This window comes from Ranitomeya imitator, chromosome 2 (genome assembly GCF_032444005.1).
Source record: "Ranitomeya imitator isolate aRanImi1 chromosome 2, aRanImi1.pri, whole genome shotgun sequence".
NCBI lineage: Eukaryota > Metazoa > Chordata > Amphibia > Anura > Dendrobatidae > Ranitomeya > Ranitomeya imitator.
This window is the reverse complement of record NC_091283.1, coordinates 235,021,372-235,048,323: the sequence shown is the minus strand read 5'-3', so window position 1 is coordinate 235,048,323 and position 26,952 is coordinate 235,021,372. Positions and strand designations below refer to the sequence as shown.

Genomic DNA, 26,952 nt, shown 5'->3' with positions numbered 1-26,952 from the left:
CATTTTTTCCTTCCACATTCCATTCATTTCTGTGAAGCACTGAAGGGTTAATAAACTTCTCAAGGTGCCCAAAACCACATTCAAGAGGTGCAGTTTTTAGAATGGTGTCATTTTTGGGTGTTTTCTATCATATCGACCCCCCATATAAAATGTGATGAGGTGGTCCCTAAAAAATGGTTTTGCAAATTTTGTTGTAAAAATGAGAAATTGCTGGTCAAATTTTAACCCTTATAACTTACTAACAAAAAAAAAAAATGTGTTTCCAATATTGTGCTGATGTAAAGTAGACATGTGGGAAATGTTATTTATTAATTTATTTATTATTTAACAGCAAAAATTTTGAAAATTGCAAACATTTTCGCCAAATTTCCATTTTTTTTAAACAAATAAACGTAATTATATCAAAGAAATTTTACCACTATCATAATGTACAATGTGTCACAAGAAAATAATCTCAGAATCACAAGGATTCATTGAAGCGTTTTAGAGTTATGACCTCATAAATAAACACTGGTCAGAATTGAAAAAATTGGCCCGGTCACGAAGGCAATAACAGGACTCTGGCGCCAAAAGGTTAATATTTTGCTGCACAACCTTTTGAGGCAATTACTGCAATCAAACGATTCCTGTAAGTGTCAATGAGACTTCTGCGCCTCTCGACTGGTATTTTGGCAGCTCCTCAAGAGCAAATTGCTCCAGTTGTCTCGTGTCTGAAGGTTGCCTTGTCCAGACGGCATGTTTCAGCTCTTTCCAAAGATGCTCAATAGGATTTAGGTCAGGGCTCATAGAAGGCCACTTCAAAATAGCCCAATGTTTTCCTCTTAGCCATTCTTGGGTGTTTTTAGCTGTGTGTTTTGGGTCCTTATCCTGTTGCAAGACCCATGACCTGCGACTGAGACCAAGCTTTCTGACACTGGGCAACACATTTCTCTCTAGAATCCCTTAATAGTCTTGAGATTTTATTGTACCCTGCACAGATTCTAGACACCCTGTGCCAAATGCAGCAAAGCAGCCCAGAACATAACAGACTCCTCCATGTTTCACAGTAGGGACAGTGTTCTTTTCTTGTTATGCTTCATTTTTCCCTCTGTGAACATAGAGCTGATGTGCCTTGCCAAAAAGTTTAATTTTTGTCCCATCAGTCCATAGGACATTCTCCCAGAAGCTTTGTGGCTTGTCAACATATAGTTTGGCAAATTTCAGTCTGGCTTTTTTATGATTTTTTTTTCAACAATGTTGTCCTCCTTGGTCATCTCCCATGAAGTCCACTTTGGTTCATAAAATGACGGATGGTGCGATCTGACAATGATGTTCTTTTAGCTTGAAGCTCACATTAAATCTATTTAGAAGTTTTTCTGGGCTCTTTTGTTACCATTCACATTATCTGACTATTTGATTTGTCATCAATTTTCCTCCTGCGGCCACGTCCAGGGAGGTTGGCTACAGTCCCATGGATCTTACATTTCTGAATAATATGTGCAGCTGTAGTCACAGGAACATCAAGCTGCTTGGAGATGGTCTTATAACTTTTACATTCAACAGGTTTGTCTAAAATTTTCTAATCTCCTGAGACAACTCTTTCCTTCGCTTCCTCTGGTCCATGTTGAGTGTGATACTCACCATGTCACCAAACAGCACAGTGAGTATCTGTAGCCCTATATAAAGGCCACGCACTGATTCCAAGATTGTAGACACCTGTGATGCTAGTTAGTGGACACACCACGATATAACATGTCCCTTTGTCACATTATTTTCAGGGGTACCATCATTTCTGTACAGGACGATTTCATGAATTTTATTTTTTTTTTTAATTCTGTGGAAGCATGGTTGAAAAGCAATGTCTGACTTTCATTTGTTCATTTTCATAGATCTTTTATTTCTTATTACTTTTGTCAGATTCAAGTTATATCTGTGACCATTGTGAGTTTTCTGTCATTAAACGAGGTGTACCAACAATTTTGACAACATATGTATAGATTATAACCTTCAGTAAATTAATTTATACAATGGAATCACTTTTTGGGGATTTCGACTCTTCTGGTTTTCTGTCATTTAGTCATATTAGGGCTTCTGCATATGGTGTGTCCAATCTCATCTGGGATCTGTTCCTGCGGTCCAGCTGGAGTAATCTGCTCCCTACTTCAGCCAATTGGAAAGTACCACACCCTACTAAAGCTCAAAGCACGTGGCCGGAATCTGCCACAAACAGCGTTGTTCTCCTCTGGTTCAGTCCTCTGTGCTCAGCTTGTGGCTTGTGTATTTGTTTCCTGTTGTGACCGTGGCCCGTTTACTGACTACTCTTGTGTCTTCTGATTCTGTATTCTGTCCTTCCGGTTCTGACCCAGCTACCTGACTATTCTTCTTGCCATCTAATACCACAGAATAGCAGGTAACACCATGGTCCAAGCCTAGGGGTCCCAGTGTAAGTCCAGATCCATGTAATGGTGTTTAAGGGCGATGAGCAAGGCGATCCTTGGGATATGGAAAGCAGAGAAGATAGTGCCAAGCATGTTCATGGTGGAGATCTTTTGAGCTGCCAGTTGACCATGAACATTGCTCCCAATACATTGTGTCTGCAAACTATTCCAGCTAGATCTGCATTCAAACAGCTAAATGGCGCTCCTTCCCTTCTGAACACGGCCGTGTGCCCAGAGAGTAGTGCACAATCGTATGTAGGGTATTATGAGAAGATGGAAAATAATTTGTAAGATTCATTTGTTTTCTATTATCCTTTATGAATAATTCCAAAGTTATCACCACATAAAGTGACACACGTCAGATTGTAAAAATGGGGCCGGATTAAGAACACAAAACTGGCTGCAGGAAGAGGATAAATCAGAGGATTCTGGACACTACTGTAATCAAAAACTGACTATAGACAATAACATCTACTGAAATGCTCAAGCTGAACAGTCTCCATCAGTAATAAATGAGCAGCTAGTGGTGAAACCTCTCTGGGGTAATTAGAGCATGGGGCTCGGTGACTACAAAATCTAAACTATCGGAAGCTCCAATATTTTCTGTCAGATGAGTTTCAAGAAGAAATATTACACATTTAAAGAGAACTGTGCATAATAGTGCAGAGCGGAGATGTCTTAAAGGGAACCTGTGAGCAGGATTGTGCTCAGTGACTACAGACACTGTCAGGTCGGTGCCGTTATACTGATTACACTGATACCTGGTGATTAAATCCGTCTTGTGGTTGTTGTTTTATCTGTATTTGTAGTTTTCAGCTAATGAGATTCTCGTGCTTCGTGGCGGGACTGTGGGCGGGGCTTTATGTGGTGCTCTGGGGTTGGGCTGTGGGCGGGGCTTTATGTGGTGCTCTGGGGTTGGGCTGTGGGCGGGGCTTTATGTGGTGTTCTGGGACGGGGCTGTGGGCGGGGCTTTATGTGGTGCTCTGATTACATATTCTTCTGTATTGGCTTATGACAGGTCACTGATCCCTCACTACAGGGGCTGACAGCCCCTTCTGCCTTTGGATAGGAGACCCTGTGGCATGACGTAGGAACCCGATCGCTGCCATGGAGAGCCAAAGTCGTCATGATGACATCCGGGTCTCCAGACCTGAGAGGCTTTCTGTCATGCTCAGTGATGATCAGGAAGTCTCTCAGGTCAGTGTATAGAAGCGATCAGCCTGCACAAAATGATTGTCCTATAGTGGGACACAGTGTAAAACTAAGAATGTATTAAAAAATACCAAGAGCCCGTATATTACTACTCACCTGGGTAGTCATATGTGGGAATCTCCTCTTTACACCGCTCATCCCCCCTCACATATGTCTCTGTAGTATTAATATCGGTTAGATCTTCACCCTGAAACAAATATTATAAAAGTCACCGACAGATGGAGAAGTCACATCTATGATCAGCTCTAATCCTGCCATCTCCACCGTTCTCATTACACAAGTATAAAACATATAATACTGGTGGATAAAACAAGACTGAGCACAAGACCTTCACCGGCGTCTGCACATCATAGGGGAGATCTCCTGACACCTTCTCTCCATCTACCTGATGATCCTGAGGAGCATTGGGATCTTGGTTACAGTCCTGTGGAAGAAGAGGACGGGGACATCTCTCTGGTGTTGTCCTCTTACTGGATAGATCTGGAGGAAACACATACAGGGAGTGAATTAATTCTTTACATACAGATAATTATAGGCCGTGTGTATTTAGTCCTATTACCTGGAGATGTGAGGGGCTGGGGAACCTCCATTATGACGTTCTTGTACAGATCTCTGTGTCCTTCTAAATACTCCCACTCCTCCATGGAGAAATAGACAGCGACATCCTGACACCTTATAGGAACCTGACACATACAATGATACCGTCATCCCCCGATCCCGTCATAGTGTTACTGTATAATGTCCCAGCATTCCCAGCAGTGTCACCTCTCCAGTCAGCAGCTCAATCATCTTGTAGATGAGTTCTAGGATCTTCGGGTCATTGATGTCCTCATGGATCAGGGGGTGAGGTGGAGGCCCCGTGATTGGGCTCAGGGGTCTTCCCCATCCCTCAGACACAGGGTCCTGACAGCGATCACTAGAGGTCTTCTTCACCACTGTGTAATCCTGGTAATGGAGAGATACATTAATAAATCTCACTACAGACATTGCCAGAGTCCTCACCTCTCCATTTCTGTCCATCTGTTATTGCCATAGATAAGAATGATGTAATGTGACGTCATCAGAATCTCTCACCTCTCCAGTAAGCCGGAAGAGGATCTCTAGGGTGAGGTGTAATATCCTCTCCGCCATCTTGTCTCTGTCCATATCCATCTTTGATGGGTAAATCAGGAAAATTTTCTTTTGTAGAAGATCTTCACTGAGAGGATCCGATATTGTAGAGACCTGAATGAGAAGATGAGCCGATGTAACATCAGAAGAATCCTGTAATAATAGAATTACTGGAGATAATAAGGGAAACATATGAGGAGATTTATTATTTTACAGTATTTAGTTTCCTTCTTTACATCTACTAATAAATCCTATATATTTAGGCCACAGACAACAAGCAGTTTCCTCCTCGGAGTCGGCAGCTGAATACGTTTCTCATAGACTCATCTTCCATAACGCTAATTCTCATCTCATTTACCGAACCTGGAATCGGCATTAGCAATACTGCAGGAGATATTCATTACACGCGACATGAGAAATAACTACTTCATGATGAGAACGACACCTTCATCTTCTACTACGGCTCTAGAGACATAATTGTCCAGAGTCGGTCACTGACCCCATCACCACCGGCCGTCTATATGAAGGTTTCCCGTCTTCCCCGCACTGTAATCTTCTATCACGTTAGATCTCAGGTCTGAATCACACACAGAAGTTTGTTTATAGCCTAGGAAGGGGGTTATACCCATGGAGCTTCCGAGGCTATTAATACCAGCTCACAATTGTATACTTAGCCTTTAGTGGCTGTTAAAATGGGGGACCCCTGTTGTGAATTCTGTGGCAGAGCTCCGTCCTGTGGTCACAAGTGGTACTTCGGCTGGTTCTCTCTGTGAGCTTCCGTTGGTGGAGGAAAGTGGTACTGTGGCTTCTGAGTTTCCTTCCTCAGGTGATGTGGTGAAGTCGTTAGGTGCTTCTCTATTTAACTCCACCTAGTGCTTTGATCCTGGCTTCCAGTCAATGTTCTAGTATTGGACCTGTTTCCTCCTGGATCGTTCCTGTGGCCTGCTGCTCTGCATAGCTAAGTTCCTCTTTGCTATTTGTTTGCTGTTTTTTTCTGTCCAGCTTGTCAATTTGTTTTTTTCTGCTTGCTGGAAGCTCTGGGACGCAGAGGGTGTACCTCCGTGCCGTTAGTTTGGTACGGAGGGTCTTTTTGCCCCCTTTGCGTGGTTTTTGTAGGGTTTTGTGTTGACCGCAAAGTTACCTTTCCTATCCTCGCTCTGTTCAGAAAGTTGGGCCTCACTTTGCTAAATCTATTTCATCTCTACGTTTGTCTTTTCATCTTAACTCACAGTCATTATATGTGGGGGCTGCCTTTTCCTTTGGGGTATTTCTCTGAGGCAAGGTAGGCTTATTTTCTATCTTCAGGCTAGCTAGTTTCTCAGGCCGTGCCGAGTTGCATAGGCAGCGTTAGGCGCAATCCACGGCTGCCTTTAGTGTGGTTGGAGAGGATTAGGGATTGCGGTCAACAGAGTTCCCACGTCTCAGAGCTCGTTCTTGTTTTTTGGGTTATTGCCAGGTCACTGTATGTGCGCTGACCTCTATGTCCATTGTGGTACTGAATTACCTTTCATAACAGTACTGGAAGCCCAAAGTACTAATGATTCTCAATAGAGGGAAAAAAGAAGTTCTGAGACCATTTTTTTTTTCTTTGCACTGTGTTTTGCCTTTTTTTTCCCCTAGACATTTGGGTGGTTCAGGACACAGGTGTAGCAATGGACATTAAAGGTCTGTCTTCATGTGTGGATCAGCTCACGGCAAGAGTACAAAGTATTCAAGACTTTGTGGTTCAGAATTCTATGTTAGAACCGAGAATCCCTATTCCTGATTTGTTTTTTGGAGATAGAACTAAATTTCTGAGTTTCAAAAATAATTGTAAACTATTTCTGGCTTTGAAACCTCGCTCCTCTGGTGACCCAGTTCAACAAGTTAGGATCGTTATTTCTTTTTTGCGTGGCGATCCTCAGGACTGGGCATTTTCCCTTGCGCCAGGGGATCCTGCATTAAGTAATATCGATGCATTTTTCCTGGCGCTCGGATTGCTGTACGATGAGCCTAATTCTGTGGATCAGGCAGAGAAGAATTTGCTGGCTCTGTGTCAGGGTCAGGATGAAATAGAGGTATATTGTCAGAAATTTAGAAAGTGGTCCGTACTCACTCAGTGGAATGAAGGTGCGCTCGCAGCTATTTTCAGAAAAGGTCTCTCTGAAGCCCTTAAGGATGTCATGGTGGGATTTCCTATGCCTGCTGGTCTGAATGAGTCTATGTCTTTGGCCATTCAGATCGGTCGACGCTTGCGCGAGCGTAAATCTGTGCACCATTTGGCGGTATTACCTGAGCTTAAACCTGAGCCTATGCAGTGCGATAGGACATTGACCAGAGTTGAACGGCAAGAACACAGACGTCTGAATGGGTTGTGTTTCTACTGTGGTGATTCCACTCATGCTATCTCTGATTGTCCTAAGCGCACTAAGCGGTTCGCTAGGTCTGCCACCATTGGTACGGTACAGTCAAAATTTCTTCTGTCTGTTACCTTGATCTGCTCTTTGTCATCGTATTCTGTCATGGCATTTGTGGACTCAGGCGCTGCTCTGAATTTGATGGACTTGGAGTATGCTAGGCGTTGTGGGTTTTTCTTGGAGCCCTTGCAGTGTCCTATTCCATTGAGAGGAATTGATGCTACGCCTTTGGCCAAGAATAAGCCTCAGTACTGGACCCAGCTGACCATGTGCATGGCTCCTGCACATCAGGAGGTTATTCGCTTTCTGGTGTTGCATAATCTGCATGATGTGGTCGTGTTGGGGTTGCCATGGCTACAAGTCCATAATCCAGTTTTAGATTGGAAATCCATGTCTGTGTCCAGCTGGGGTTGTCAGGGGGTACATGGTGATGTCCCATTTCTGACTATTTCGTCATCCACCCCTTCTGAGGTTCCTGAGTTCTTGTCTGATTACCGGGATTTATTTGATGAGCCCAAGTCTGATACCCTACCTCCGCATAGGGATTGTGATTGTGCTATCGATTTGATTCCTGGTAGTAAATTCCCAAAAGGTCGACTGTTTAATTTATCTGTGCCTGAGCACGCCGCTATGCGGAGTTATGTGAAGGAGTCTTTGGAGAAGGGGCATATTCGCCCGTCATCGTCGCCATTGGGAGCAGGGTTCTTTTTTGTAGCCAAGAAGGATGGTTCGCTGAGACCTTGTATTGTTTACCGCCTTCTAAATAAGATCACGGTTAAATTTCAGTACCCCTTGCCATTGTTATCTGATTTGTTTGCTCGGATTAAGGGGGCTAGTTGGTTCACCAAGATAGATCTTCGTGGTGCGTATAATCTTGTGCGTATTAAGCGAGGCAATGAGTGGGAAACTGCATTTAATACGCCCGAGGGCCATTTTGAGTATCTAGTAATGCCATTCGGACTTGCCAATGCTCCATCAGTGTTTCAGTCCTTTATGCATGACATCTTCCGAGAGTACCTGGATAAATTCCTGATTGTGTACTTAGATGACATTTTGATCTTCTCGGATGATTGGAGTCTCATGTGAAGCAGGTCAGAACGGTGTTTCAGGTCCTGCGTGCTAATTCTTTGTTTGTGAAGGGATCAAAGTGTCTCTTTGGTGTTCAGAAGGTTTCATTTTTGGGGTTCATCTTTTCCCCTTCTACTATCGAGATGGATCCTGTTAAGGTCCAAGCCATCCATAATTGGACTCAGCCGACATCTCTGAAAAGTCTGCAAAAGTTCCTGGGCTTTGCTAATTTTTATCGGCGCTTCATCTGCAATTTTTCTAGTATTGCTAAACCATTGACCGATTTGACCAAGAAAAGTGCTGATTTGGTCAATTGGTCTTCTGCTGCTGTGGAAGCTTTTCAAGAGTTGAAGCGTCGTTTTTCTTCTGCCCCTGTGTTGTGTCAACCAGATGTTTCGCTTCCGTTCCAGGTCGAGGTTGATGCTTCTGAGATTGGAGCAGGGGCGGTTTTGTCGCAGAGAAGTTCTGATTGCTCGGTGATGAAACCATGCGCCTTCTTTTCCAGGAAGTTTTCGCCTGCTGAGCGTAATTATGATGTGGGCAATCGAGAGTTGCTGGCCATGAAGTGGGCATTCGAGGAGTGGCGTCATTGGCTTGAAGGAGCTAAGCATCGCATGGTGGTCTTGACTGATCATAAGAACTTGACTTATCTCGAGTCTGCCAAGCGCTTGAATCCTAGACAAGCTCGTTGGTCGTTGTTTTTTGCCCGTTTTGACTTTGTGATTTCATACCTTCCGGGCTCCAAAAATGTGAAGGCGGATGCTCTGTCTAGGAGTTTTGTGCCCGACTCTCCGGGTGTATCTGAGCCGGCGGGTATCCTCAAAGAGGGAGTAATTGTGTCTGCCATCTCCCCTGATTTGTGGCGGGTGCTGCAAAAATTTCAGGCTAATATACCTGATCGTTGCCCAGCGGAGAAACTGTTTGTCCCTGATAGGTGGACGAATAAAGTTATCTCTGAGGTTCATTGTTCGGTGTTGGCTGGTCATCCTGGAATCTTTGGTACCAGAGAGTTAGTGGCTAGATCCTTTTGGTGGCCATCTCTGTCGCGGGATGTGCGTACTTTTGTGCAGTCCTGTGGGATTTGTGCTCGGGCTAAGCCCTGCTGTTCTCGTGCCAGTGGGTTGCTTTTGCCCTTGCCGGTCCCGAAGAGGCCTTGGACACATATCTCTATGGATTTTATTTCAGATCTTCCCGTCTCTCAAAAGATGTCAGTCATTTGGGTGGTCTGTGATCGCTTCTCTAAGATGGTCCATTTGGTACCCTTGTCTAAATTGCCTTCCTCCTCTGATTTGGTGCCATTGTTTTTCCAGCATGTGGTTCGTTTACATGGCATTCCAGAGAATATCGTTTCTGACAGAGGTTCCCAGTTTGTTTCGAGGTTTTGGCGAGCCTTTTGTGGTAGGATGGGCATTGACTTGTCTTTTTCCTCGGCTTTCCATCCTCAGACTAATGGCCAGACCGAACGAACCAATCAGACCTTGGAAACATATCTGAGATGCTTTGTTTCTGCTGATCAGGATGACTGGGTGTCCTTTTTGCCTTTGGCTGAGTTCGCCCTTAATAATCGGGCCAGCTCGGCTACCTTGGTTTCACCGTTTTTCTGCAACTCTGGGTTCCATTCTCGTTTCTCTTCAGGGCAGGTTGAGTCTTCGGACTGTCCTGGTGTGGATACTGTGGTGGACAGGTTGCAGCAGATTTGGACTCATGTAGTGGACAATTTGACTTTGTCCCAGGAGAAGGCTCAACGTTTCGCTAATCGCAGACGCTGTGTGGGTCCCCGACTTCGGGTTGGGGACTTGGTTTGGTTATCTTCTCGTCATATTCCTATGAAGGTTTCCTCTCCTAAGTTTAAACCTCGTTTTATTGGTCCGTATAGGATTTCTGAGGTTCTTAATCCTGTGTCTTTTCGTCTGACCCTTCCAGATTCATTTTCCATACATAACGTATTCCATAGGTCATTGTTGCGGAGATGCGTGGCACCTATGGTTCCATCTGTTGATCCTCCTGCCCTGGTTTTGGTGGAGGGGGAGTTGGAGTATATTGTGGAGAAGATTTTGGATTCTCGTGTTTCAAGGCGGAAACTCCAGTATCTGGTTAAGTGGAAGGGTTATGCTCAGGAAGATAATTCCTGGGTCTTTGCCTCTGATGTCCATGCTCCCGATCTTGTTCGTGCCTTTCATATGGCTCATCCTGGTCGTCCTGGGAGCTCTGGTGAGGGTTCGGTGACCCCTCCTCAAGGGTGGGGTACTGTTGTGAATTCTGTGGCAGAACTCCCTCCTGTGGTCACAAGTGGTACTTCGGCTGGTTCTCTCTGTGAGCTTCCGTTGGTGGAGGAAAGTGGTACTGTGGCTTCTGAGTTTCCTTCCTCAGGTGATGTGGTGAAGTCGTTAGGTGCTTCTCTATTTAACTCCACCTAGTGCTTTGATCCTGGCTTCCAGTCAATGTTCTAGTATTGGACCTGTTTCCTCCTGGATCGTTCCTGTGGCCTGCTGCTCTGCATAGCTAAGTTCCTCTTTGCTATTTGTTTGCTGTTTTTTTCTGTCCAGCTTGTCAATTTGTTTTTTTCTGCTTGCTGGAAGCTCTGGGACGCAGAGGGTGTACCTCCGTGCCGTTAGTTCGGTACGGAGGGTCTTTTTGCCCCCTTTGCGTGGTTTTTGTAGGGTTTTGTGTTGACCGCAAAGTTACCTTTCCTATCCTCGCTATGTTCAGAAAGTTGGGCCTCACTTTGCTAAATCTATTTCATCTCTACGTTTGTCTTTTCATCTTAACTCACAGTCATTATATGTGGGGGCTGCCTTTTCCTTTGGGGTATTTCTGAGGCAAGGTAGGCTTATTTTCTATCTTCAGGCTAGCTAGTTTCTCAGGCCGTGCCGAGTTGCATAGGCAGCGTTAGGCGCAATCCACGGCTGCCTTTAGTGTGGTTGGAGAGGATTAGGGATTGCGGTCAACAGAGTTCCCACGTCTCAGAGCTCGTTCTTGTTTTTTGGGTTATTGCCAGGTCACTGTATGTGCGCTGACCTCTATGTCCATTGTGGTACTGAATTACCTTTCATAACAGACCCCCAAAAAAGTGACATAGGGTCCCCCTGTATTTAATAACCAGCAAAGACTATGCAGACAGCTGCGGGTTGATATTAATAGCCTAGGAAGGGGCCATGGATACTGGCCCCTAGGCTAAAAACAGCAGCTCTCAGCCACCCCAGAAGATGGTTTAAGATGGACCAATTCTGGCACTTAACCTCCCTTCCCACTTATCCTTTAGCGGTGGCAAGTGGGGTAATAGCTGGGGGGATTGGTGTCACCTTCGTATTGTCCGGTGACATCAAGCCCCGAGGTTAGTAATGGAGAGGTGTCAATAAGAAGCCTCCATTGCTAATCCCATAGTCACATTGTAAGAAAGCATAAGACACCCAGAAAAAAGTCCTTTAATTGAAACGTAATCCATGATGACGTAATCCATGTATGGGGGAGAAATAGTTTCCAACCTGGACGGTGCCAAGATGTGACCGCACAGAAGCAGCTGATGAATACTCCTATCATCCGCTCCTGCTCTCACTGTTATTAGCAGGTGTCGGATGATGGGAGCACTTGTCCCATCAGCTGACATCAGTGACTGGAGGGAACCTGTATACCTCCGATCACAGCTGAGCGCTCCCGCTGTCTTTTGACAGTTGGGGAACTGCGGCTCTGACCGGCGGGGATGGTTTCACCTCCTTTTAGAAGCGGTGCTTGCCACGCTGTCATGCATATGATAGATTGTCAAACACTGTTGTCACGGAGTTACCGCGACAGAGCAGTGTCAGAAGACCACGGCGTCTGACGGCTTCTGCTTCATCGCTGAGAAGAAGCACTTCTCCTGTGTATTGAAGGTGCTTTGTTTTCTTTCAGCAGGACAGGGGTTAATAGGCCATGTGCAAATGCCTGCTTTCAGCTGTGCTCAGTTAGCCACTCCTATCTCCTATAAAAGCTAGGCCTTCTGGTCAGATCCTTGTCTGAGTTAGCACTTGCTTGATAGACCTGGAGTAGTGAGGAGCTGGTGTCTGTAGAGCTGGAGGAATTCATTGTGCGACAGTTGTATGGTTTGTAAGCTTGGAATATTCCTCATCCTTACCTGCTTTATTTACCCTCCCCGTCCTTCACACCCTGGTGGATACCTCTGTTATTTGTGAGAGCATATTTTGTGTGAGTGGAGTTTTCTTTTACCCTTGTCTTTGTTTCCCTGTTAGTCAGGTTGGTGTACTGTTGTACACAGTAGCGCCTCTCTTCCCCGGGTGGGGGAGCGGGACAGACGCAGGGCGGCAGTCAGGAGACAGGGTGAGGGTAGAGGCCCAGGCATCTGAGGTATCCCGGGGAACAGGGCGAGTTAGGGCGCCCCCTGGAGCTAGGGCCAGGAAAGGTGCCCCTGGTCCCAGATTACTCGCCAGTCTAATCGTGACAACTGTATTGTCGAGTCCCCATTCAAGTGTATGGGGTTTGGGTCCACTCTGCTCAATGACAGGCTGTATGGACGCATCATGCAGCCTGCCATCTAGAGGTAGCAGAGCCGAGTGTGAGGTCACATCCGGCTGTGTGTGTATGAGATTTCTGAAATCTCATAGACTTTGCTGGTAATGGAAAAAGCAGCTGAAAATTAGCATATAAAAATGCAGCAAAAACGCCCAGTCTGAACATACCGGTGAGAGCAGAAGAGGATGATGGGGGGTATTCATAAGCTGCTCTTGTGCTGTAAATAAATAATAAAAAAAAAGGCATGGGTTCCCCCCTATTTTTGATAATCAGCCAGGCAAAACTCACAGCTGGAGGCTGCAACCCTCAGCTGTCAGCTTCAGCAAGGTTGGTTATCAAGAATAAAGGGGTCCCCACGCTTTTTTTAATTATTTATATAAATAATTTTTTTTAAAATGGCATAGGGCCCACCCCATTTTTTTTTAACAACCAGCCTTTCTAAAGCTGACAGCTGGGGGCTGGTATTCTCAGGCTGGTAAGGGGCCATGGATATTGACCCCCAAGCCTAACAATAACAGCCGGCAGCTGCCCAGAAAAGTCACATCTATTAGATGAGCCAAATCTGGTGCTTTGCCCGACTCTTCCCACTTGCCCTGTAGTGGTGGCAAGTGCGGTTCAAATTTGTGTAGTTGATGTCACCTTTGTGTTGTCAGGTGACATCAAGTCCACGGCTTAGTAATGGAGAGTAAGACACCTATCCATTACTAATCCTATAGTTATATGGTAAATAAAGACACAGCAAGAATAAAGTGAATTGAAAAAAATGACACAGACTCCTTTAATAATCTCAATTAAACCATACTTACAACCTCGCCTAATTCCACCAAAGCCCTCGATCTCCTGTACTAAAATTGAATAAAAACAACAACATACCATACCTGCCTGTCGTTCTGTCCCATGCCGTAATCCATGTCTGGGGGAGAAATAGTTTTCAACCTGGACGGTGCCAAGATGTGACCGTTCAGGCTGAGAACCACTGGTGAATGAGCTGCTGGGAACGCAGCATCAGTGACTAGCAGTGACATTACTGAGGCTGCGATCCCAGCCGGGCTGAACTGCGGTGACCTCGGTGAGATCCCCGCTAGCACCGTGAGAAAGTCGCACAGTGCAGAGGCGAATTGAAATTCACCGTAGTGAAATTCTCCCGTGAACTCGCCTCTGCACCGTGCGACTTCCTCACGGTGCTGGCGGGGATCTCACAGAGCCCACACCATTTTTTTAAGAAAAATTATCGTTTATTAATTAAATACATGTACAGTAAGTTGAACACACTGTACTAACTGTATTTGTCACTGACATCTATATATCTACCTATTCTATTTGTATTTACTGTATGTAATCCATGTCTTCTATCCTGTCGCCTCCCGTAGTGATTTTACACTACCGCGGCTTCAGAATTACAGGCCTTTCTTTTTCTATGTAATATGTGTATGTGTGTGTGTATATATATATCTATATATATATATATATATATATATATATATATATATATATATATATATATATAGATATATATATATAGATATATATATATATATATAGTGTAGCGTTTCACCCACTACGTGTCTTGGGGGACACTCGCTTGGCAGCATAATAATCATGGACAGGCACGGTTTTTCACATAAACAGTCCATGTGGTTTATTATACTCTCAGCATAAACCACTGTAGGCCATGTTATGAATCACAGACCTCACATAGTCCTTTACTTCATCATACATGGCTTAACAAATCATTCATTATTCAAGCCTGTATCTATCCAGTCACCGGGTGACTGCACAGTTCAGCAACTGTCCTATGTTAGAGCACACAGTTCTTTTTCCCCATACCAGGGGTTACCTCTCAGGAGCTCCTGCTCCACAGGTTGACTCCACGTCAGTCCCAGGTCCTCAACACTGACCGTCCAGGTCGATGGTCTCACAGTGCTTCCAGGACGACTCCACTCCCAGGAGCCTCCAACCCTGACCGTACAGGACCTACAGCACACAGGTTACTCAGTGCCAAAGCCCAACCATGTGCTATTCAGGAATTCCCAGGATTTCCAACACAGGCTTCCAGGGCCTTGCACTTGGACCACTCAGATCCAAACACAGGAACCATGTGACCCACACCCTGGTCACATTATATACCTTTTAACCACTCCCCTGGGTGGGAGTGTAGATGTGTTGCTAGTTTGTCCCGCCCATCTCACATAACTAGCCTAGTAAGTCTCCCTTCATAACTATACAAACTCTTGAGGGACTACAGGTCCCAGAACAACAACATTGCATCAGACTTACCACGCGCTACCGCGGGTACTAGTGGCACATCTACCACAGTTGGGAACAGGTAATTATCTAGGCATTGCCAATTATTATGCGGCTCTTTAGCCGAGTAGGACACCGGCTGTGGGGATGTATGTAAGTGCCTGGGGTGGTGGCAGCATAATATAGGAAGTCAATACTGAAGGAACTAATCACAGGATTACCGTATATACTCGAGTATAAGCCGACCCCCCCTAATTTTGCCACAAAAAACTGGGAAAACTTATTGACTCGAGTATAAGCCTAGGGTGGAAATGCAGCATTTACCGGTGAATTTCAAAAATAAAAATAGATCATTATTTCCCCATAGCTGTGCCATATAGTGCTCTGCACCGTTCATATTTCCCCATAGCTGTGCCATATAGTGCTCTGCACCGTTCATAATGCCCCATAGCTGCCATATAGTGCTCTGCACCGTTCATACTGCCCCATAGCTGTGCCATATAGTGCTCTGCAACATTCATACTGCCCCATAGCTGTGCCATATAGTGCTCTGCACCGTTCATACTGCCCCATAGCTGTGCCATATAGTGCTCTGCACCGTTCATACTGCCCCATAGCTGTGCCATATAGTGCTCTGCACCGTTCATTTTTGTCCCATAGCTGTGCCATATAGTGCTCTGCACCGTTAATTATTGCCCCATAGCTGTGCCATATAGTGCTCTGCACCATTCATATTTCCCCATAGATGCTCCACATAAATCTGTGCCGCTGCTGCTGCAATAAAAAAAAAAAGCCATACTCACCTCTCTTGCTTGCAGCTCCCAGCGTCCGGTCCCGGCGTCTCTCTGCTCTGACTGATCAGGCAGAGGGCGCCGCGCACACTATATGCGTCATCGCGCCCTCTGACCTGAACAGTCAGAGTGCAGAGACGCCGGGAAAATGGAGCGACGCCGGGAAGATGGAGCGGCGCCCGGCGGCTGGAACGGGGACAGGTAACTATGACATACTTACCTGGTCCCGGCATCCGGCTCCTTCTCCCGGACAGCTGGTCTTCGGTGCCGCAGCCTCTTCCTCTATCAGCGGTCACCGGCACCGCTGATTAGAGAAATGAATAGGTGGCTCCACCCCTATGGGAGGTGGAGCCACCTATTCATTTCTCTAATGAGCGGTGCCACGTGACCGCTGAAGAGGGGAAGAACTGCAGCACCGAAGACCGCGGGACGGCAGGGGGAGCGCCAGGATCGCTGGAAGCAGGTAAGTATGCCTCAGCGCCTTCTCCCCCTCACCCGCCGACCCTGCCACCCACCTTGACTCGAGTATAAGCCGAGAGGGGCACTTTCAGCCCAAAAATTTGGGCTGAAAATCTCGGCTTATACTCGAGTATATACGGTAAATATATTGCTTCCTCATAGGCACGATTTAGTGCAGATTGTAAATGTAAATAGTATAATATCGGCTATCCCTCAGGGTATTTCCTAAATGTTTTTACTATCTTTGTAGCCATATAATACCCGTGGTTGTGCGTGGTTATGGGTGGTAGTGTGCAATGGGTGTTTTTTGTCCCTCTTTGTATACACCGTGGTAATAGGTTTTTAAATAACGTTTCTAATAAACATTGTGGTTTTATTCAATTATGGCCTTTTGATCATCCTTTTTTTGCTGTCTATCAGACTTACCACGCAGACTCCCTCTGCGACACATATCGGCCATTCACAACTCTGCCAGTCACTGTTTCATCACATTTAAGCCTCCAAGTGCATCTTAAAGTGCACACGCATATACATACACACTGTCACTGAAATCTATAAAAAAAACAAACTTCCTTCTCACCCCCAATGGGGGTGGTCTTTGTTGTCCTTTCTCATTCTCGGGTCCTCTACCAGAGACCTTGGAGTTTGAGGGTTGTTGCGCAGGATCTTAGTTGTTCCCAGCATTGCGCTTTACTAGACAGAGAACTCAGATGTTGCTCCTGGGATCTGGCAGATCCTCTGATCAGGCAGAGGGCGCCGCGCACACTATATGCGTCATCGCGCCCTCTGACCTGAACAGTCAGAGCGCAGAGACGCCGGGAAAATGGAGCGACGCCGGGAAGATGGAGCGGCGCCCGGCGGCTGGAACGGGGACAGGTAACTATGACATACTTACCTGGTCCCGGCATCCGGCTCCTTCTCCCGGACAGCTGGTCTTCGGTGCCGCAGCCTCTTCCTCTATCAGCGGTCACCGGCACCGCTGATTAGAGAAATGAATAGGTGGCTCCACCCCTATGGGAGGTGGAGCCACCTATTCATTTCTCTAATGAGCGGTGCCACGTGACCGCTGAAGAGGGGAAGAACTGCAGCACCGAAGACCGCGGGACGGCAGGGGGAGCGCCAGGATCGCTGGAAGCAGGTAAGTATGCCTCAGCGCCTTCTCCCCCTCACCCGCCGACCCTGCCACCCACCTTGACTCGAGTATAAGCCGAGAGGGGCACTTTCAGCCCAAAACTTTGGGCTGAAAATCTCGGCTTATACTCGAGTATATACGGTAAATATATTGCTTCCTCATAGGCACGATTTAGTGCAGATTGTAAATGTAAATAGTATAATATCGGCTATCCCTCAGGGTATTTCCTAAATATTTTTACTATCTTTGTAGCCATATAATACCCGTGGTTGTGCGTGGTTATGGGTGGTAGTGTGCAATGGGTGTTTTTTGTCCCTCTTTGTATACACCGTGGTAATAGGTTTTAAATAACGTTTCTAATAAACATTGTGGTTTTATTCAATTATGGCCTTTTGATCATCCTTTTTTTGCTGTCTATCAGACTTACCACGCAGACTCCCTCTGCGACACATATCGGCCATTCACAACTCTGCCAGTCACTGTTTCATCACATTTAAGCCTCCAAGTGCATCTTGAAGTGCACACGCATATACATACACACTGTCACTGAAATCTATAAAAAAAAAAAAACTTCCTTCTCACCCCCAATGGGGGTGGTCTTTGTTGTCCTTTCTCATTCTCGGGTCCTCTACCAGAGACCTGGGAGTTTGAGGGTTGTTGCGCAGGATCTTAGTTGTTCCCAGCATTGCGCTTTATTAGACAGAGAACTCAGATGTTGCTCCTGGGATCTGTTGTAGCCATTCTCCCAACTTAGGGGTCACTGCTCCAAGTTCTCCTATTACCACTGGAATCACTGTTGCCCTCACCTTCCACATCTTCTCCAGTTCTCCTTTGAGGCCCTGGTATTTCTCCAGCTTCTCATATTCCTTCTATCGGATGTTGCTGTCACTTGGCACTGCCTCATCTATTATCACTGCTGTCTTCTGATCCTTGTCTACTATCACAATGTCTGGTTGGTTAGCCAACAACTGCTTATTGGCCTGGATCTTGAAGTCCCACGGGATTTTAGCCCTTTCATTCTCCACCACTTTTTCTGGGGTCTCCCACCTGGACTTAGAGGGACTTAGCCCATATGCTGTGCAGATGTTCCTGTATACAACTCCCGCTACTTGGTTGTGGCGTTCGGTATACGCTGTTCCTGCTTGCATTTTGCATCCTGCCACTATGCGTTGGACGGTTTCTGAGGTTTCTTTGCATAGTCTGCACCTTGGGTCTTGTGTTGTGTGGTAGATTCCTGCTTCTATGGATCTGGTACTTAGTACTTGCTTTTGTGCCGCTATGATTAGTGCCTCTGTGCTGTCTCGGAGTCCAGCTTTCTCCAGTCATTGGAAGAATTTCTCCATGTCAGCCACCTCCATTATCTGTCGATGGTACATCCCATGCAGTGGCTTGTCTTGCCATGGCGGTTCATGTTCCTGTTCATCCTTCCAGACCTGTTGTTGTTTCTGCCTTAGGCTTTCTCTCAGTATTTCATATTTTGGTGACATTTTTCTGATGTTTTCCTGGATACTCCTTGTTTCATCCGTGTTGGTGGCTTTGGATGCTTATCAAGCCTCGACCACCCTTCTTTCTGTTGGTATACAATCTTTGGGTGTTATAATTAGGGTGGAGACCTCCATGCATTGTGAGGAGCTTTTGTGTTTTCACATCTGCAGCTTCCAATCTCATCTTTTGGCCAGCACACTATGCCAGCAGGGTATCTGATAACTGGCAGGGCATATGTATTGATGGTGAAGATTTTATTCTTCCCATTGACCTGACTCTTCAGGACCTGTCTTACCCTTTGATGGTATTTGGATGTTGCTGCTTTCCTTGCCTCCTCATCATGGTTACCGTATCCCTGTGGGATGCCGAGGTACTTGTAGCATGTCTGTACATCTGCTATGTGCCCTGCTGGTAACTCCACTCCATCAGTCTTGACTACCTTGCCTCTCTTTATTACCAATCGGTGGCACTTCTCCAGTCCGAAGGAGAGCCCGATGTCTTCACTGTAGATCGTTCTCAGGTGGATCAGTAATTGATGTCTCATTCGTTTTTCTCATACAGCTTGATGTCATCCATATAGAGGAGGCGGCTGATATGGCTTCCACTCTTGAACTTGTATCAATAGCCAGACTCTGTAATTATCTGACTGAGGGGGTTCAAACCTATGCAGAACAGCAATGGGGACAGTGCATCACCTTGGCATATGATACATTTGATGGTCTCTTGTGCTAGTTGTCTTGAGTTGACTTCCAATGTTGTTCTCCATAGCCCTAGTGAGTTTCTGAGGAAGGTTCTTAATTTGCTGTTGACATTGTACAGAGCCAAGCATTCACAGATCCATGTGTGTGGCATTGAGTCATCGGCTTTCCTGTAGTCAATCCAGGCTGTGCTGAGATTGGTCTGTCTGGATTTTGAGTCTTGAGTGACTGCTTGATCTACCAGGAGCTGGTGCTTAGAGCCTCTGGTGTCAGTCCCAATGCCTTTCTGAGCTGGATTCATGTACTGGTTTATATGGCTCTGTAGCTTGGTGGCTATGATGCCTGACAGAAGTTTCCATGTTGTTGTAAGACACGTTACTGGGCGGTAGTTGGATGGAACTGTTCCTTTGTGAGGATCCTTCATGATCAGCACTGTTCTTCCTTGTATTAGCCAAGCTGGGTGGTGGCCTGCTTCTAGCAGTTGGTTCATCTGCTTTGCCATGCATTCATGTACCGCTGTGAATTTCTTTAGCCAGTAGGTAAGGATCATGTCTGGGCCAGGTGCTGTCCAGCTCTTCATGTTCTTGACCCGCTGTTGGATGTCTGCTTCTGTAATGGTGACTGGTTCTTGCTGTAGGTGTTTGCGATGTTTCATTCTCAAATATTGCAGCCACATTGCACGGTTGTGTTTTTTCCTTCTCCCATATCTTCCTCCAGTATTGTTCAGTCTCTGCTATTGGTGGAGTTGCTGCCTTTGTGCTGTTCCTCTGTAATTGGGAGTACACTTTGGATGGCTCTTTGGAGAACAGGGCATTTATCTTCTTGGCCTCAGCTTCTCTAGTGTATCTCCCTAGTCTTGCAGCGAGTGCTGTGAGCCTTTGTTTAGCAGTCTTCAGTTGGGGTCAGGCCTTTCTACTTGTCCAGCTTGGTCTTATTCTTGATCTTTACACACTTCTGTATTTCTGATAGTTTGCTGATTTCCCTTCCTGACACCGTGATCTTTGTCTCCAGGCTTCTTTTCCAAGGGGAGCACGTACTTTTGTTGTTATTGCTGGTTGTATAGCCAAGCATTTCCATGATTGCTGAGGCAGTAGCATAGATCAGGTTATGAGTGAGTTATGGTGGTAGTAGGTATTGATGCAAGAACTGCTCTATTGGCATCCACTAGCGTACTGTCTGGTGGTCTTTCTTTGCTGAGCCTTGGCAGTCGATCTCTGGTATTGATGGTATTTAGTTTATCTAAGATCTTCTGTTTCAGACCAGCTGCAGTGCTCTCTAGTTGCAGGGTTGGATCAGGATCTTCAGGGGGTTGCACATGTTGTTCTTCCAGGTGTTAATGTGGGGTGGATCTGCAGTGCAGTTGATCCATCTCAAGTTGTGATAATAGCTTTCTCTTTATGATTTTGAAACATTGGGAGATAGTTGTTTCTCAGTTAGTGGAAATGCAGGTCTTGTATCCATCCAGAGTTTCCCCATACGCTTCATATATCCTCTATCTTTTGGTCTGCTGTTATAATAGCATTTCATCAGCTCCAGGTTCTCTTGCCTTGTCCATGTATGGTTTGGTCCAGTAGGCCATTTATCATCAGATTGTCCTGGTTCCTCAACATCTGATGCGGACCATGTTAATCCAGGCGTCGTCTTGAATCTTTTGAGAAGGTAGTGGAAGATAGGATTCACAAGAAATGTATGGCTATAATGAACAATAATACACACCTACTATACGAGCTGTATATAACAATTTCCTAAGGGTGAAACACGGCAATGACCTATGGCTAGTGCACTAATGGTCATGATCAGAGATTTAATTACCAGCATTTACCCATATCTGTTTGTTACGTAATGTGGTTAGTCATGTGCAAGATCTGTGTCTAGTAATTACTTTATGTAATGCTGTTGGTAATGTTGTAATGTTTGAAATGCTGCTTCTAATGCTGCTGTAATACCAAAATTTCCCCCGGGATCAATAAAGTGTATCGTATCGTATCATCCGAGCCGGCATGAATCTCTTTGCTCTTGACACTCATGTTTATTGAGGTAGGCACCATAGTGTTAAGGACCACTACTGATATATTATGTCCACAGGGCAGAGCCAGGATTTGAACCCCAGTCTCTCACATTGGTGGCTGTGATTTTACTAAACGCGGCACATGTATTGCCGGCTTCTATTATATATTTTACAGAATGTTACCGACTTTTTCCAATCTTAAGAAAAATGCTCGTGTTACCAATCATGAATCCGAATGTACCATATTTGTGCCGAATTTATGTTTGGCGATCGTTTTCTGAACAAATTCGCTCATCTCTAATTATGGCCACCACAACCTGCTACACAAAATAATAATCCCCACTCAGTATGGAGGCATTTACTGTCCACCACAACCCCAGTATTATGGCCCATACCAGCCACACATTCAGTATGAGAGCCCCAACAGCTCTTCTTTTAATATGATGCCCCCACAATTCCTGATATAAACACACACTACTCAGCCAACCCGGTTCCTGAGGAGTGCTGCTCTGGTCAGTGCGGTGTGAGTACTGAGGCTCCGTACTACAGGTGTGATGTAGTGACGTCATTGTGGTGGGATGAAGGTACTGTGAGAACATTATACTGTGTGTGGGGGTATGGCGGTACGATGAGAAGATTATACTGTGTGTGGTGGGATGGAGGTACTGTAGGAACATTTTATTGTGTGTGGTGGGATGGCGGTAGTATGAAAATACCTTTTTTACGAGAGATGCCAGTACTGTGGAAACATTATATTGTGTGTGAGGGTATGGTGGTACTATGAGAAGATTAAACTGTGTGTGGTGGGACATAGATACTGAAGGAACATTATACTGTGTGACGGGGTATGGAGATATTATGAGATTATACTGTGTGTGGGGGTATGGCGGTACTATGAGAACATTATACTGTGTGTGGGGGTATGGCGGTACAGTAGGAACATTATACTGTGTGTGAGATTATGGAGGTAGTATGAGAACATTGTACTGTGTGTGGGGGTATGGCGGTACTATGAGAACATTATACTATGTGTGGGTATGGCGGTACTATGAGAACTTTATACTGTGTGGAGGGTATGGTGGTACTATGAGAACATTATACTGTGTGTGGGGGCATGGCGGTACTGTAGGAACATTATACTGTGTGGGGGTATGGCGGTACTATGAGAACATTATACTGTGTGTGGGGGTATGGCGGTACTGTAGGAACATTATACTGTGTGTGGGGTTATGGCTGTACTGTAGGAACATTATACTGTGTGTGGGGGTATAGCGGTAATATGAGATTATACTGTGTGTGGGGGTATGGTGGTACTATGAGAAGATTATACTGTATGTGGTGGGATGGAGGTACTGTAAGAACATTATATTGTGTGTGGTGGGAAGGCGGTAGTATGAAAATACCTTTTTTAAGAGAGATGCCAGTACTGTGGAAACATTATACTGTGTATGAGGGTATGGCGGTACTATGAGAACATTATACTGTGTGTGAGGGTATGGCGGTACTATGAGAACATTATACTGTGTGTGAGGGTATGGCGGTACTATGAGAAGATTAAACTGTGTGTGGTGGGACATAGATACTGTAGGAACATTATACTGTGTGTGGTGGGATGGAGGTACTATGAAAACATTATACTGTATTTGGGGGTATGGCGGTACTGTAGGAACATTATACTGTGTGTGGGGTTATGGCGGTAATATGAGATTATACTGTATGTGGGGGTATGGAGGTACTATGAGATTGTACTGTGTGGGGGGGTATGGCGGTACTATGAGAACATTATACTGTGTGTGGGGGTATGGCGGTACTGTGAGAACATTATACTGTGTGTGGGGGTATGGCGGTACTGTAGGAACATTATACTGTGTGTGGGGGTATGGCGGTACTATGAGAACATTATACTGTGTTAAGGCATGGCGATACTATGAGAACATTATACTGTGTGTGGGGGCATGGCGGTACTGTAGGAACATTATACTGTGTGGGGGTATGGTGGTACTATGAGAACATTATACTGTGTGTGGGGGTATGGCGGTACTGTAGGAACATTATACTGTGTGGGGGTATGGCGGTACTATGAGAACATTATACTGTGTGGGGGTATGGCGGTACTATGAGAACATTATACTGTGTGTGGGGGTATGGCGGTACTGTAGGAACCTTATACTGTGTGTGGGGGTATGGCGGTACTATGGGAACATTATACTCTGTGTGGGGGGTATGGCGGTACTATGAGAACATTATACTATGTGGGGGTATAGCGGTAATGTAGGAACATTATACTGTGTGTGGGGGTATGGCGGTAGTGTGAAAATACCTTTTCACGAGAGATGCCAGTACTGTGGAGCCATTATACTGTGTGAGCGCCATCATATATATTACATAAGGGGTGTAAAAGGGAGAGTCATAAAAAAGACTCCTCAGGGCTGTGCTGCATTTGTACAAAAAGACTGCTGTCTGCCGTCCAGACGGGACCATGTGACATCAATGGGAAGAGGGAGGGTTTCCAGAGGGAAGAGTCTAGAGGGTGCACCTGGTCAGGAGACCTTGATGACGCAGTTACTGATATTATAAAGGCCAGAGCCCCAAAGGCAGAACAGATTTGGCGCCAAACAAAGGAAAGGGGTGCGGGGAAGAATCTGAGGTACTAGCTCATGGTAAAGTGCCCGAGGCAGCTGGGTGTGGGGCAGAACCCTGCTTACAGGGCATAATGGGGGCATTACACTGTGTGGGGCCAAGAAAGGGGCCCTGTACTAGGAGAACAATCCGCTCCCTCACTTCCTGTCCTCCATAGTTGGCTCGTATGTATCTATTACAGGAAACAGGACAACAACGTTATGATTCTTATAAAGTGGCGACAACAGGCCCAAAAGAGTCTCAGTGCAGAAGGGGTTAATGTCCCCGCGCTCAGTAATGGGGAATCTCCACATACCTCCACCTGCAGAGCCGCACTCCACATATATGGCTGCTCTGTGCGCACAGGACCTGTGATGAGGTCACAGGGGGGAGGAGTCAGGGGTCACGTGATCAGGGGCCTCAGGGAATGAGATCCTAAGTGAAGATGCTACATGAAAAACAAATAAATACTCACCTGTCTTCCTCCTTGCTCCACCAGTGCTCCAACCTCCCTCCCGCTCATCTGCTGACAGCGTGGTGGTGACGTCATCGTGCTCACTGTCAGCGTCGGTGATGCCAGACACTGACAGGGGGATAATGGGAGAAGGAGCGCAATGCTCCTTCCCTCATCAGTGTGGTGACGGGCGGGTGCCCCACTACTGGCACCGGGCCCCCCCGGCCTGCTCAGGGGCCGCATAGCGGGCGGCAGAGCAGGGAGATCGATTCTCCCTGCTCTGCTGCAGAAGGTAACTATTGGCATGCTGCACGTGCCGATAGAGTTACAGCAGCGTAGCTCCGGGTGGGTCCCCTCTGAGCTCTGGGCCCGGGGCGATGGCCCTCTCTGCCCCCCCGGTAGTTACGCTACTGACCACTAGTGAACTTGATGGATCAGCGTTAGACTGAAGAAATAGGATTATTGGAAAAGAATCCATTGAACCAGTAGACAAATACGTACCCCAATGGTTAGTAAGTAATTATTACAAGCACTCTGGATGCCAGAGACAACGAAAAAACTGGGGGAACGAGCTACACTAGTGATGAGCGAGCATACTCGGTAATGGTCGTTACTGGCCCGATCAGCGCTGTACTCGGTTTGTTCGGCAGGAGTTTGGGTCCCCGCCCTGCATGTTTGGCGCTCTTTATAGAGCGAAAAACCATGCAGGGATTGTCTGCCACGCACTGTAATTCCGTAGCCATATACCACTTTAAGAACATGCACTCAGGTGCGCATGTCTGTTGACGTCATAAGGGGATTTCCCCTTGACGTGCGCTCCTGACGAATGCCGGTGGGCGGGGACACTGTTTCCGGCGGTGGTGGCGGCGCGCACGCGCACTATAGGCGTACCGCATAATGAATGCCACTATAAGAGGGCCAGCATACTGTCAGCCCAACACATTCCCTTCTTGTGATAAAGCCTACGCGAAACGCGCGTCAGGGGGGTTCACATTTGCATCCCGGCATCTTACTGTTCTCCAGCATGGGTAAGGAACTCTATATTTAACTCTGTGATCCTGCACCTTTGTTTCCCCACATGGATTTTATGTCACTATGACAATCCTTGGGGTATGCACCTTCTTACAGGGGTTGGGTATTGCCTTACACGTATATTAGGTATATCAGTGTTGCAGGAGTCTAAATTGATTATGTGGAACTAGATCTGTTTAACATGCATGGAGCATATTTAGATATAATTACTATGCCGGGGATGTAGCAGTTCCCTTACTAGGGTCTTTTGTCTCTTTCCTCTTTTTGTAATTCATTATTTTATATATTATCTTTGATATCTTTAATAAAGTTTACTAATTTTAATACTTTATGTATGGAACTCCATTTTTTCTTAAAGTGGTATATGTATTGGGAGTATACATTTAATGTCCAGTTACTTCATGGGTATGTACAACAGGCCACTTAGGCATTACCCTTTTACATATGGGGCCCATGTCTTCCTTGTGAGTTTGAGTTCAATGCCGTAGCCATGTTGGTCCGTGGTGACCTTCATCAGTTACATAATGTTCAATAGCAGAAGTCAGGGACGAGCGGTGGACTCCGCGTCAGGGAGCACGTTGGCTCCAGGTACCAACCATTACCATTCCATACATTCCATTCACTCTCTCCTATAGCGATCTGCATTGAGCTTGAAGCCCCATATTTGCCTTATACAAACGGCACTACTTATCTACTGTCTACTTCTGCTATTGAACATTATGTAAGTGATGTCACCACAGACCGAGACGTTTTACTGTTCATACTACAATAAACCTTGCTGCAATATATACTTAAGTTGAGTGCTGGGTTTACTATCTTGCATCTATATGGTTTGGGAACCTAACCCTAGCACCTCCCTTTATTTCGTAGTTGTGATCACGCTGCCATTTTATCCAATTTCTTGACACCATTTTGCTGCCAAAAATAATATTTAGCAACAGGGCAGATATTTTAAACTGAGTTTTGTACGCTACACGGATCGCATATCATTGCGCTCATGATTGTGACATTTCAGGGCTCCATAGAATTTTTTTGTTGTTGTGCCATTGCAACTTATTGACATGATTTTCCTGGCCGAAAATAAAATACCGGCCTGATATTTTACATTGTGGTATCTCCGTGACACGCCTCATGTATCTGTGGGCTACAAATTGTGGCATTTGAGGCCTCCATTGAACTGTTTTTGCTATGTGTTACCCTAGTTATTGACACCGTGCTTGTTACCTACAGGGCAGATATTTTAAACTGTGGTTTTCCCACACACGATCGCATATAAGTTTGCTCCAAATTCAGCCATTTGTAGTGAACGTGGACCACAGCA

At 45.8% G+C, this 26,952-nt stretch overlaps 1 protein-coding gene across 1 annotated transcript in view; it reads right to left on the bottom strand.

Moving 5' to 3' along the window:
* LOC138662811 (zinc finger protein 547-like) overlaps positions 1-24,512 on the bottom strand; it is a 44,565-nt gene extending 20,053 nt beyond the window's left edge. Inside the window, exons 1-6 of the mRNA XM_069748770.1 lie at positions 24,462-24,512; positions 4,704-4,892; positions 4,395-4,574; positions 4,189-4,312; positions 4,015-4,109; positions 3,726-3,816 (exon numbers count right to left, since the gene is read on the bottom strand). Of these exons, the coding sequence (XP_069604871.1) occupies positions 3,726-3,816; positions 4,015-4,109; positions 4,189-4,312; positions 4,395-4,574; positions 4,704-4,892; positions 24,462-24,488 (706 nt within the window). The 5' untranslated portion in view covers positions 24,489-24,512. The remainder of the gene's footprint in view (positions 1-3,725; positions 3,817-4,014; positions 4,110-4,188; positions 4,313-4,394; positions 4,575-4,703; positions 4,893-24,461) is intronic.
* Between the last annotated feature and the right edge of the window lie 2,440 nt (positions 24,513-26,952).